Raw genomic sequence first — 11,952 nt, forward strand, 5'->3', positions numbered from 1 at the left:
AAAATCACTATTTTCATCACCCACGTTTTTGCTCGTTCGTTCTCTCATTTCTGATGTTTTCTCTAGCTGAACTTAAAATGTATTTGCAATATTTTCTCTTTCTTTCGTTATTATTCCATCTCCACCGATCATATCTCGTTATTTGCAATGATTTTCATTATCCTGTACCAAGTTTCAGATCTTATTCCAAGACGTTGACGCCTAGGTGATTACCTCGCTATCTACGACCGGCTCATCTGCCAAATCGCATCGAAACCAAAATAGAGAAAACTGAGAGAATCATGGAATACGAAGCAAGCGTGTTGCCATTAAAATATCAGAACCCTCAAAAATTGGAGTTAACCACTTTGACTTGCGAACGGCTCATGCAGTACACATATGGTCGTGCTTCTCGATTCTTTCTGTCGAACTTCACAAACATTTAGCTTCCCCCTATGAGGAATAATCGCGTAGCGATCGCACGAGCCCCCAACGAGAAAAATCGGCTCTAACGTTTCGGCGATTCGCGAAAAAGGAGGAACAAGCTCTACCTTGCGCGTATGCCAAAGCAGGACAAAGAGCGGTACGCCGTCTGAAAGCTGAAAAGAGAGGGAAATAAAGGGAAGAACGGTAGTTGAGGAATGGTGCAGGGCTACCCGCAGAGCACGCTACTTGCTGTGGCAGCTTCACGAACGAAAGACAAAGGAGGGCCCACGCTTTCATCCATGCCGACATTAAGGTACCTACCGTATACGCTCTTTTGGGACACAATAAGGTCCGCATGCGGGTCCAACGGATCTCACGTCTTCTACGTACGCATACAGCTTTCTTCACAATGAGAATCTGTCTCTCTTTCTCCCCCTCTGAATCTCCCTTCTCTTCCCTCCTCTCCTCCAGGGTTCTCCACTCTTCTCGTCACTCTATCTCTCGATCTCTGTTCCGTTTGTTGCCCTCCTTTCGCTCCCTTTCGATTTTCTCTACGCTTTTGTGTCTTCCTTTGCTCGCTTTCGCCGACATTCTCTCCCTCTTTCGCCTCCCTCCGCGATTCCGCCTCTTCTTCTCGCTGTTTCGCAACGCCTTCCGAAAACCATCCTCCGCGTGCTTCGTTTTAGTGCACTCGCGCGATGGTACGGCTCTTGGTTATTGATACAATTAAGAGAAACTTGCGAGGCGTTTTATTTTGTTAGGAAAATTGGATGTCAGGATCTAGCGATTCGAGTCGATACGTATTTATAAATCTGGGTTTTGTCTCATAGTTTCTTTTCACAGGCCTCCAACACTAATCGTAATGGGCATTTGTTATCTTGCACTTGAGAAGTATTCGGTCTTTACATGCTGTTTTAGAACGTATACTCGCGAGTGGCGAGTAAAATCATGAATAAAATTTGCGATAGTGTTACGAGTGTTCGACAGCAACACGAGTAATGTGTACAGCGACAGAGATTTAAGAAGACCGAAGAAGACTAGAAGAATTCAGATTAAAGTTTTCATCGATAATTCGCATTCACTAGAAAGGACAATGCATCATCTGAAATAAATATCCTCGTATGGTGTATTGTAAAGAATGATCGTACAGAATACTGAAAAAAGGAAAATACGCGAATAGGAAAAAAGATCGATACGAATTAGAGACGATTTGGCTTTGAAGGAGGAATAAAGTGGGATTCGTTTTAAGATTGGGTATCATCTACCGGTGAGCCATTAAAATTTCACGAGCCACCAGTTGAAACCTGCAAAAATTCTACATCCGCGCAGCCCTTTAAACCATTTTCTCCCTCCACTTTTTTTTGAGAAAAATTCTCTCAGAAACGCGACTCCATCAAGAAACGCGATCCCGTGAAAAATGTTATGTAACTTGAAAACCAACCGGAGAAAAACATTTTCGCTGCCAGTAAAATATTCCATTTCAAAGGTAACAGATTTTAGTTTTAGCTACGTTTCAACGTCAACGTTTCTGTTAGCCCCGCTTCCATTACCAACTCTTGTTCAAGATGTCTAAATTTTAATAGATAAAACCTCAAGGGAACAAATCCCTTTTCCTTTGCCAAGAACAGACCGTCGGCACTTGTTCTCCCTTTTTTGGCCAACTTCAAATGTTCTGCCACGGCCCTCCAAATTAAATATAATAATTAACCAACATGTAAAATTATGAAATCGCACAAAGTTTCGTTGGACGTTGGAAAATTGCTAACTTCTACTAAATCGTTTAAAAAAGATAGTTTAGAATTTAAGATAAGGAGATTCTAACATATGATCGAACAGATCGCTGGTTCTTCGTAGCTCGCGATACAATCCTTTCGGTTCGATTCAATTCTTGAAATTGCCTATGTGTAACGTAGTAATCGAGGAAGACAGAAGATTACGATTTTACAATGTGCAAGTGAAATTCTACAAAATTTCTCGAAGGTTCGCAAAATTCAACAGGAGTTTGTAAACTTTCACAAAGTACTACGAAGTTTCATAAAATTTCTCAAGGATTCGCGAAATTCTACAGAATTCAACAGACGTTACGCGAGATTCTAGAAACATTGGCAGCAATTCTATAAAATTTCGCAACATTTCAACAAATTGTACAATGTTACGCGAAATTGCACAAAATTTCCTCAAGTATGTCGAATATCTGCTAAGCTTCGTCTTTCACAAAATTTCCTAAAACTTGTCAAACTTTCACAAAATGCTGTAAAACGTCAGAGCACTTTCGAAAATTCAACAAAATCTCTAAAATTCCTTAAGAAGCCACTGGCAACCCATGCCAAAAGATGCAAATAAGCTTGGAAATCAATTCAGACAGCGGTATAAACAGACGATTCGTGCAGCAGGAGCCGGATTGAGTGCGGTGAAGCGATTATGTTCGTTTCTGGGAACGATGCTCGACGATGGTACCACGGTTGGTACCTTTCGTCGCAACAAAAGCCCCGGGAGGACCCGGGCCGCGGGTTATTAATGTCAGAACGTCACAGAAGAGCGTACTCCGCGCGGTGGAGTTGCATGCTGAGGCGCAAAGACGATTCACGACGACGTCGGGGCCGACATTGCCCGGGACACAATATATAATTCCCCGTTCGCCGATAATTATTGCGACTCGGCAACTTTCATACAATGGCCCCTTCTCCGTGGGCCAGCCTATTCCGAAACTCTAGCTCGTACACGGAGAGTCGAGACGAACCTGCGCCTCGTAATAAAGTGACATTAGCCGGCATGCGATTCCGCGATAAACTTTCGAAATTTATACCCCCCACGACTTCTCACGATACACCCCTTTATCCCCTCGAAAGCAGAAACATCGTTTATTTGCTGTTTATACGGTAAGAGACAATTTCGACTTTGCAGATTCTTCGATAATGGCGAGGAACGCCGAGTTTTAGCGATGGCTGACTAATAGCAGCTGAATTCACGAGATAATAAATCTTTGGTTTGACTGAAGTACGCTTGTTGTACGCGCTTGTGCGAGCTTGTTGTTTGGTCGAGTGCTTTTGCAGTTTGGTGGACGTGAGGTTTTTAACCCTTCGATAGATTGGGTCGAAAGAGACTCGTTGCTAATTCTTTATTAACTTTGCCATTTAATCGAAAAAGTAGTAATTATTAGACTGCAGATTTTGATGCAATTTTGTATTTCCTGTAACGTAGCCAAAGGACACACCTTACACAGCGATTTATCGCGTAATTGTTCATTCCGAACTTTTTGTCATTTCGTTTCCAAGGGACTGGGAGAGCCAGTTGTTGCGTGTTACGTTCACGTATTTGAGAGCAACGATTTTTCTCGTGCCCGTTGTTTTATATCGTAATATGGGATTCTGACAATTTGGGAAGATGGACTCATTTATGGAATTACTGTTTTTTTTTCTTTTTCTTTTTTTTTTTTTTTTTTTTTTTGTTGGAGAAGAACGACGATGCTACGTGGTCGACATCGAAATTTTTCGGTAGCTTCTAGACGTCACTGATTGATATTCAGATCGAGAGGCATAGCAACTATCATATGCGGAATTTAGATTTTTGGTATTCGTCTACGTGCTCCATTTTGATAACTGTTTTGTTGCTTGCCATCGTTGAATAATATTTAAATCTGCAAGTGGTATTAAAGTAAATTCTTCTTTCATAAATTTTGGAGCAATTAATAAGTAGACTATACGAATGTGTAACTATCGGAAATTTCTAATTTATGGAAACCACATCTCACCGGACAACCAGGCAAACCATGTTGCCATTGCGAAAAAAGACTACGTTTGGTTAAATAATGATGAAAAGAACATAGCAGGATTAACTTAGTTCGAAATCGTATTGAGCAACAGTCAAGTTAGTCTTTGTTACACCTTAAACATGCGACATTTCAGCAAACATACGTATCACTTCAATGTCTAATTAAAAAATTTCTTTCTTCCTTTAAGAAGCAACTTGAAAAAAAAAAAAAAAAAAAAGGACGGTTCAAACCATCCTGTAATTTTCATTATTCTATGTCAACAAGGTATTGTATTACATTCTTTCAGAATTTCGTGCTCCTACAAGCTTCTGTATGTTCCTTATTTTTTTAGTGAAATCTATTCGTAATCGCCACTTGCTTCAAGACTATATTTCTGATCACACTTGTCCCAAGAAAATTTTCAAAGTTACTCGATCTCTGTTCTTTATTAAATGTCAGTACGATAACCGAAGAAACAAAAGAGAGAATGAATGATTCCTGTTTGACGCTAACGAAAAAGCGGAGAGATAGTTCCCAGCATCGACGTTATTTATACTTAGACATCAGCGTGTGTGACTAGACACAGAAATAAATATTCAAAATATTTCAACCGATCCAGAAAGTAGGAATATACTAAAAAATGTCATTCAAGTTTCAGGGAAACTGCACATTATATGCATTTCTTCATGCTTGTCCCGAATCCTCGTTCAAATGTCGCAGTGTGCGCACCCTCGATGGTCATCGTGGATCGTGTGTATCGATTAAACCAACGTCATAGGGAGAGTTTTCTAGCAGTGGTTGGAGGAGCTAATGATTTATTTCCGCTCTCTGAGGGCACACGAGTCTACGGCGTTTCGGCGGCTAGCAGTACCACTCGACCTCCGTGCTGGAGCGTGACAGTGGCAGATTTAAAGGAGCAAGGGAATTATAACTGGAAAAAGGAGCATGTCGTGCCCGGGCCGAGTCGCGGGGACAGGCTGTCATGACTAACGCTAATCGAGGCACCGCAGTACACTCTTTCGTTCGCCTAATTACGAATGCGTACTACAAAGCGTATCGAGTGTCGCGCGACACGAGTGTTGAAATCAAAGTAGGCCGCCGGGGATCCGCACGCGCCTCTTTCGATCACGTTCGAGGGCACCAATTTTTGCTCAATATGAAGTAGGAAAATATTCGAACGCTCGTTCCACATCTTTTTTACGAGCACGTTAAGTGTGTTATGGTTGCACAATTTTGAAATTTCGCTGGCACTGTTACGAGACCCGACGATCGTGATTATATTGGTAAAATGTGAAACACATTTGGCGATATACATACACAGGAATTAGAAACACAAGGTCTATTTAATATCAATTATATATTTCACGCAGGTGACAAAAATAATTAAACAATCTGTTATCTGTTATATTAATATAGTAGGAAAAAAGAAGAAATCCTGCCAGATTTTACACTGATTAATATTAAGCAACGATAATTTTGATCATCCTTATTCCTATCGAATCGCCGCATGTTTTTATATACAAATTTTGTTCGTCGTTTTAATATCTATGATATATCATATAAATATCTACCACATATTTCGTGACGCCCTGTATAACGTATTTTCTCAAAGATTTCTCACAATTAATGTTAAATATCCAAAGGACGATCCATAATAGAGAAATTAATAAAAATTATTTAATAATACATCAAATCTGTATTATCTTCCTACTATTATATTCCAATTCAGAGATCAAAGATTCAGTCATTTTCTGATTGAAACGAGTACGTAACACCTTGCACGATTTTCCCCTAGCAACGCGACATAGCGTGGAAACGCTAGGGAAACTACTGGCAACGATGATACGCTAGCATCAGAAAGGTACCAATTAATCCCAGGATTTCCTTCCTCCACGCTAGGACACATTCGGTCCGCCAAGCGGAAAGGGGTTTCGCGTGCTCGATAATTCCAGATTCACGAGGACGTTGTCACGAGAGAAGGAAGAGAAGGCGGAGGAGGAAACCCGGGGAGGTTCCATCCGTGATTTCGGAAGCGGAACGATGCGCTTCCTGACTTGTTCCAATTGCTCCTTCGACGTTTTCAATGCGAAAATACACAGTGCACTGTGTTCCTCATCGTGGATGAACAAAATTTTAGCATGTGAAAATGCAGAAATTTGTTATCGATGATTAAAGTGATAGAGAAAGACAATCTTTTTGCTGTATAAAATATATGAAATTTATACGAATTACGTATTCTTTCGATAGAGAATTACGGATGACTAAAATACTAAATTTGTACCAAAGAAACTAAAGTGAAAAATATGTGACAAAATATATAACGCAAGAAGCGGGACAAAAAATCAGCCAAATCCGTATAACATTTTTTTAATACTGAAACTACGGACAATTAAGATGTGTAATGCGAGGAGAAAAATAAACTAAGATATTATTTACATATTTTATAAAAAATCATTTGTTTCCAAAAAAAGCAGAATGGTAAAAATCCATCACTTTGATCACTCTGATGACGCTAGTATCAAAGACTTGTTACTTTAATTACGTTAGTATCTCAGTATTAAGATTCTCAATTACACGATTAATATTGCACTAATTAATATTTAATAAATAAATCGTTTAGAGCTTATCAGAAGCTCCTACGCAATCCGGCGATAGATATCACGAATAGAAGAAAGAAGAAGCGACGTTATAGTCTCCATTCGGTATCCGGTCGAATATTAAGATCACGAGCTATGATACGTAACCCCCTGAAGAGTTTGTGAATCATCGGACCCGACTCTCGAACCTAACCCCACCCCCAAGGAATTTTCAGAGAGACAATGGCCCGTCTGCGTCGCGACTCTCCTGCCAGATAAGAAATGACGCGATTGTCGATAGAGAACGCTCATTTTTCCTCTCCTCGAACCGTAAGAAGCATCAGATAAAACGTTTACGAATCTCAGATTGTTCTCTTCGACGATCAATTTTAGATACAATTCTCGCGTCATATTTATTCCTCGGAAAAACACATGAAAGATAATTTTCATATTATGCACTATTAATTCACATTGTTGCGAAATATTACGCTAGCATTGAAGAATCTCAATGCAAACAAACGTTTCAGAGTCATCGTGTCACGATTTAATAGACTGTGAATATTTATGCGAATTCACATTTCTATAAATGCAAATAAGAAAATGGAATAGATATATTGATATCTATTTTATCTTTTAAATACTATAACGAGTTCTAGTTTATAGTACTCGTTCTACATTAATAATAATTCTTATACGATATAATTATACTATTACTGAGATATAAACCTAAAGTATAATGTATAAGATACACAATAAATTTGAAGTACGCAAAGTTGAATAATTAAGTTTACACAGAATGTATATCTTTCCTGTACACTTTCGCTCTAATCTTCCTACACACGCACGAGTATCCTCAGTTCACGAATTACAGAAGAAACTTGGATCATTATTTTCCTCTATTGCCAAATTTTACGTTTATTACATCGAACAGCCAAAATTAGCTTCACGAAGTAACATGGCACGAAACATTGGAAATTCCAAATGCTCGTAATTTTTCGTTCTTTGGTATACCTCTAATTTTAGCAACGTTGCCATTTCATGCCCCTAAATCAACCGCCAACGATAGTTTCTACAGTGGAGAAAACTACCGCGACAAAGTAAAGTAGTCAGGCAATTATGCAAATGCGAAATAATAACCGAATGGTAAGACGCAGACGCGAAACCACGCGGAAAGGACGCGTCGTCGTCCTTTCGCGAGCTGGTACCGGTAAGGACGAGGCGATTGCGACATCCAATCTCGATTCTAATTGTTTAGGAATTGCGCGAATCGCGACCAATTAGCGACATGCACCGTGAAAACAAGCACGGAATCCGGCTAACGTAAGGGCTAACCGAAATGGTCGAATAATTTAAATTAATAGGACAGCCGGAGGACAAGCTGACAGCCGGTTCACCCCGACTTCCACCACGGAACTTCTTAAACGTTCTCCTTCTCGTGCTGCTAAAGTCCTTGATTACACGCTTCGTACTTTCCGCACGCCACATAAATTCCTGCTTCGAGCAATTTCGAGTGAGGTTTTAATTATATCTTGGCGACTCTTTATTTTATCAGAGGTAACGACTGCTATAGAAAATTGATACTTTCTTTTTTTTATTTCCTGTATTGGAAATTCAACCTCTTAATATAAAAGGTCTTGTTTGATTTTTAAGTCTACGCTGGCGATTCTTTGTTTTATTCGACGAGAAAATTGAAACTGACAACGCACAAATTTTTCTTTCGTCTGTTCGATGTATCAAACTTGTTTAGGGTAAAAGACAACGACGAGAGATACGAAAAATGATAATAAAAAGATAATAATACAAACGAACATTATATGGATTTATAAAGATTAACGACTAGAATAATTTTCATACAAAGATACATCGATCGTATCTATTGTCCACTTGGTTGCTAAAATTCGAATTTTTCTTTTTTCCGCCTACTAGTATTTAGTATGTATTAGAATGAGAAAATATCTGGATTCCTGTTATTTCACTGCATTTACTTTTAATTCTAAACAAAACATGATTTTCTAGGATAGAAACTTAAATTATGGTCTAGAGTCACCATATTTCGTATGGAAGAAAGTATGTACAATAATCAGAAAGCTCGTACTCTAGATTTCTAACTTTCTACATTCTAATTCATAAATAGAATCTTAATATTAAATACATATATGTAAATGAATTTTGGAATGCAAGTATTTACTCACCAGGTTTTTCCATGGAAGTCGTCCTCGCATCAGACATGTAAAAACTACTACATGTTTATTCTAAATAGATGGTTAATTTTGCAATCATTTCTCGAGACCGTTCACGACAGTAACAAGTTGCCGAAAAGTTCGCGAACTCGAGCAGCGACGAGCCGACCAATTTAAACGACGAAGACGTGGCACGACGTGGAATATTTTGCATCTCCCGCGAGACAGTGCACGTCGTTTGTTGTACTGACGCGTTAAGAAATTGTCTGCGAGACTTTCTGAACTTTCGAGCGAAACTCGAGGAAACTTTAATAAAGTAAAGTAGACAGCAGTGTTCAAGTTTGAAATTTGTACAACACTCGAAAATCTGTCGGAATGGGGTGGCAACGTTTTCGATCGAACGCGATTTCGATCTGATAACCGATTATCATGAAGTTATTGCGAAAAGTAAATACGAAATACAACGAGTTATCGGCAAAACAGAACAAAGACATGACGTGAGAAGACAGGTTTAATTTACAAAACTGTTTCGATGACATTGACATGCGGACTGAATTAGATCGCAGATATGCGCGAGAGTTTGCAAACATTATCAACACCGTGACCGTAAATAGAGTAAGTAAATAGACCGTAAATAGTTATGACATTGTAAATTTGCAATATGTTGATGTACATAATCTATATATAACAATGTAATAATACAATATATATTATATTATATATATAATTATGTAATAATATAACACTATTGTGTATATAATTTATAACTAATTAAAACATTAATTAAACTCACCAACATGATGGTCATGCCACGCCAGAACACCACAAAGAAGAGCCAAAGTTTTCCCACTTCCTGTTGGACTCTCCAGAAGGCAATTTTCCTGTTTTATACAGCCTTGTATGAGCTGTAAAAATACAATTATTATTTATTATTAATAAATCACTTTACCAATATTCCATCTCTTCAATTAGATACTTCAATTATAAAAATTCTTACCTGATTCATTACAGCCACCTGACACGAGTAGGGCTTCACAGGAAGCTTCACTTTAATTCCAGATATCATTTGCTCGTGCTGTATACTCACTTGAGCCACAGTTTCTTCTTTTTGTTTATTGTTTGGTTCATTTTTAATTTTGGTTTGTTTAATGTGACTACTTTTGTGTTTCTTCTTTTCCTGCTTTTTTTTAAACCATACTGGTTTTGAGTTGAAATCATCAGAAGAATTGGAATCACTGTGATCGTAGATGTTTCTTTTTTTTGGACTTGGGCCTTGTTGGCTCCAGTTAAACATGGAAGTCTTGGATTTTGAACTTGTGTTATACGTAAGTTCTTTAATATCTTCATCTGATTTTATACTGTCTGTAGATTTTTGAAATTTAGATAGTGTCTCTTCGTCATTACTTGTATCTGTTATCGATGGCTCTGAAGAATCCTTTTCACTTTCTATTATCTCATTAGTTGGCACGATATCACTTTCATCAGAAGATATCTCGATATTATTCGGACTTTCTGGACATAAACTTTCAGCCTGGGATCTTTCATACGTCGAATCATCTCTTTTCAGACGTAATCTACTCATTCTATGAACAAAAATATGCACAATAAGCCAGAATCATCAAACAACGAATGATACTTAAACAAGTATCTTAAAATAAAAAAATGTATAATATTTTAGAAATGTCTTGCAACTTAAGAATTGTTTTAACAATTACTGCATCACTGTGAAGTCTTTTTAATGATATTCATAAAATGTCATACAAAATGAATGCAAAAATCTGAGGAAACAAAGCAACAAGCTAATATAACCTCAAAAATCATATAGTATCACGTGTACAGTTACATACTTCGTTTCTTCAAACCACTCTTCTAGCTTTAATTTGACTCCCGTATAGATGACGAATACGATCACCGCACTAATTACATAAATCACAAGCATCGATTAAGACTGATTAAAGCGAAGGGAAACATCTGGTGATTATGAACCACACGCCACACGTGTTTCCCGCGCTTTTATATATCCTTCGAAACGCGACAGTTTATATTATTCACATTGCGCGCGATATTTAAATTACATTTTCAAAGAAATTCATAACTACGGTTGTGTTACAACGAATCGAACTATGAAAGTATAAATTAAACGTGAGAAATATAAAGTTAGAAACACTGCAAGACTGATAGATGTCAAGTTTTTGAACAGTCACGTGACTGAAGTATCACGTGCACGATATTTGAATTTTGAATGTCTTTTCATGTGGAAGAGGGTAGTCTTAAAATTTATTTTCTAAAATGCAATTACATATCCTTATGAATATACTTTATAGAAAAAATTACCGGAAAATAATTATATTATGCTTACGTATCATTTCATAGATATACGACACGATAGAAGAAATATTCATTATTATATTTTCTCGTTCATTTTCATTTTTGAAATTTATATTATTTGAGCCGCTTATTTATCAAATCGATATCCTCGCAAAACAAAATGTAGGAAAAATTGATGAAATTATATAAAATAACCAAGAACCAAGTGCTTCGGCACCAAAATTTCAAAAATCACTACCACTTTGACCAATGTATGACTCGTTTAAACATTATGCGCAGTATTTTTTCAAAAAAGCCAAATTTAACCTAGGAAGACGTTGTGTGTCTTGCGGTAATTCGCTTTCATAACATATAAAGGAATCCTTCCATCAGCGTCGACTAAATATACGGGACATTATTCCACACGAATCTCGCCGCGGAAACATAATTTCTGAAGAGAACAGGATTAGACAGGTGAAACGCGTAGCCCCTCGGAGTCTTAATTCCGATGTTGTTCGGTGACCTTCATAAACAAGATAAGTCTCTTCCTGACAGAAAGACGCGGGCAAAAAGGAGAGAAAGGCAAAAGGAATATAATTTCCGCGTGTGATTTATGCCTCCTGGCTGGTCCAACGGATCAAACTTCTGATTTACGTGGCTGTTGTGTCCCGCAGTTTCGAAAGCGGCCCCCATCAAAGGGGGCCACGGAATTTAAAAGCCATCCGGCGCGTGT

General features: G+C 38.0%; 1 protein-coding gene across 1 annotated transcript in view; it reads right to left on the reverse strand.

Annotated features, from left to right (window-relative positions):
• LOC139993670 (Fanconi anemia group J protein homolog) overlaps positions 1 to 11,076 on the reverse strand; it is an 86,889-nt gene extending 75,813 nt beyond the window's left edge. Inside the window, exons 1-3 of the mRNA XM_072015600.1 lie at positions 10,760 to 11,076; positions 9,910 to 10,495; positions 9,706 to 9,817 (exon numbers count right to left, since the gene is read on the reverse strand). Of these exons, the coding sequence (XP_071871701.1) occupies positions 9,706 to 9,817; positions 9,910 to 10,495; positions 10,760 to 10,851 (790 nt within the window). The 5' untranslated portion in view covers positions 10,852 to 11,076. The remainder of the gene's footprint in view (positions 1 to 9,705; positions 9,818 to 9,909; positions 10,496 to 10,759) is intronic.
• Between the last annotated feature and the right edge of the window lie 876 nt (positions 11,077 to 11,952).

Source organism: Bombus fervidus, chromosome 13 (genome assembly GCF_041682495.2).
Source record: "Bombus fervidus isolate BK054 chromosome 13, iyBomFerv1, whole genome shotgun sequence".
Lineage (NCBI taxonomy): Eukaryota > Metazoa > Arthropoda > Insecta > Hymenoptera > Apidae > Bombus > Bombus fervidus.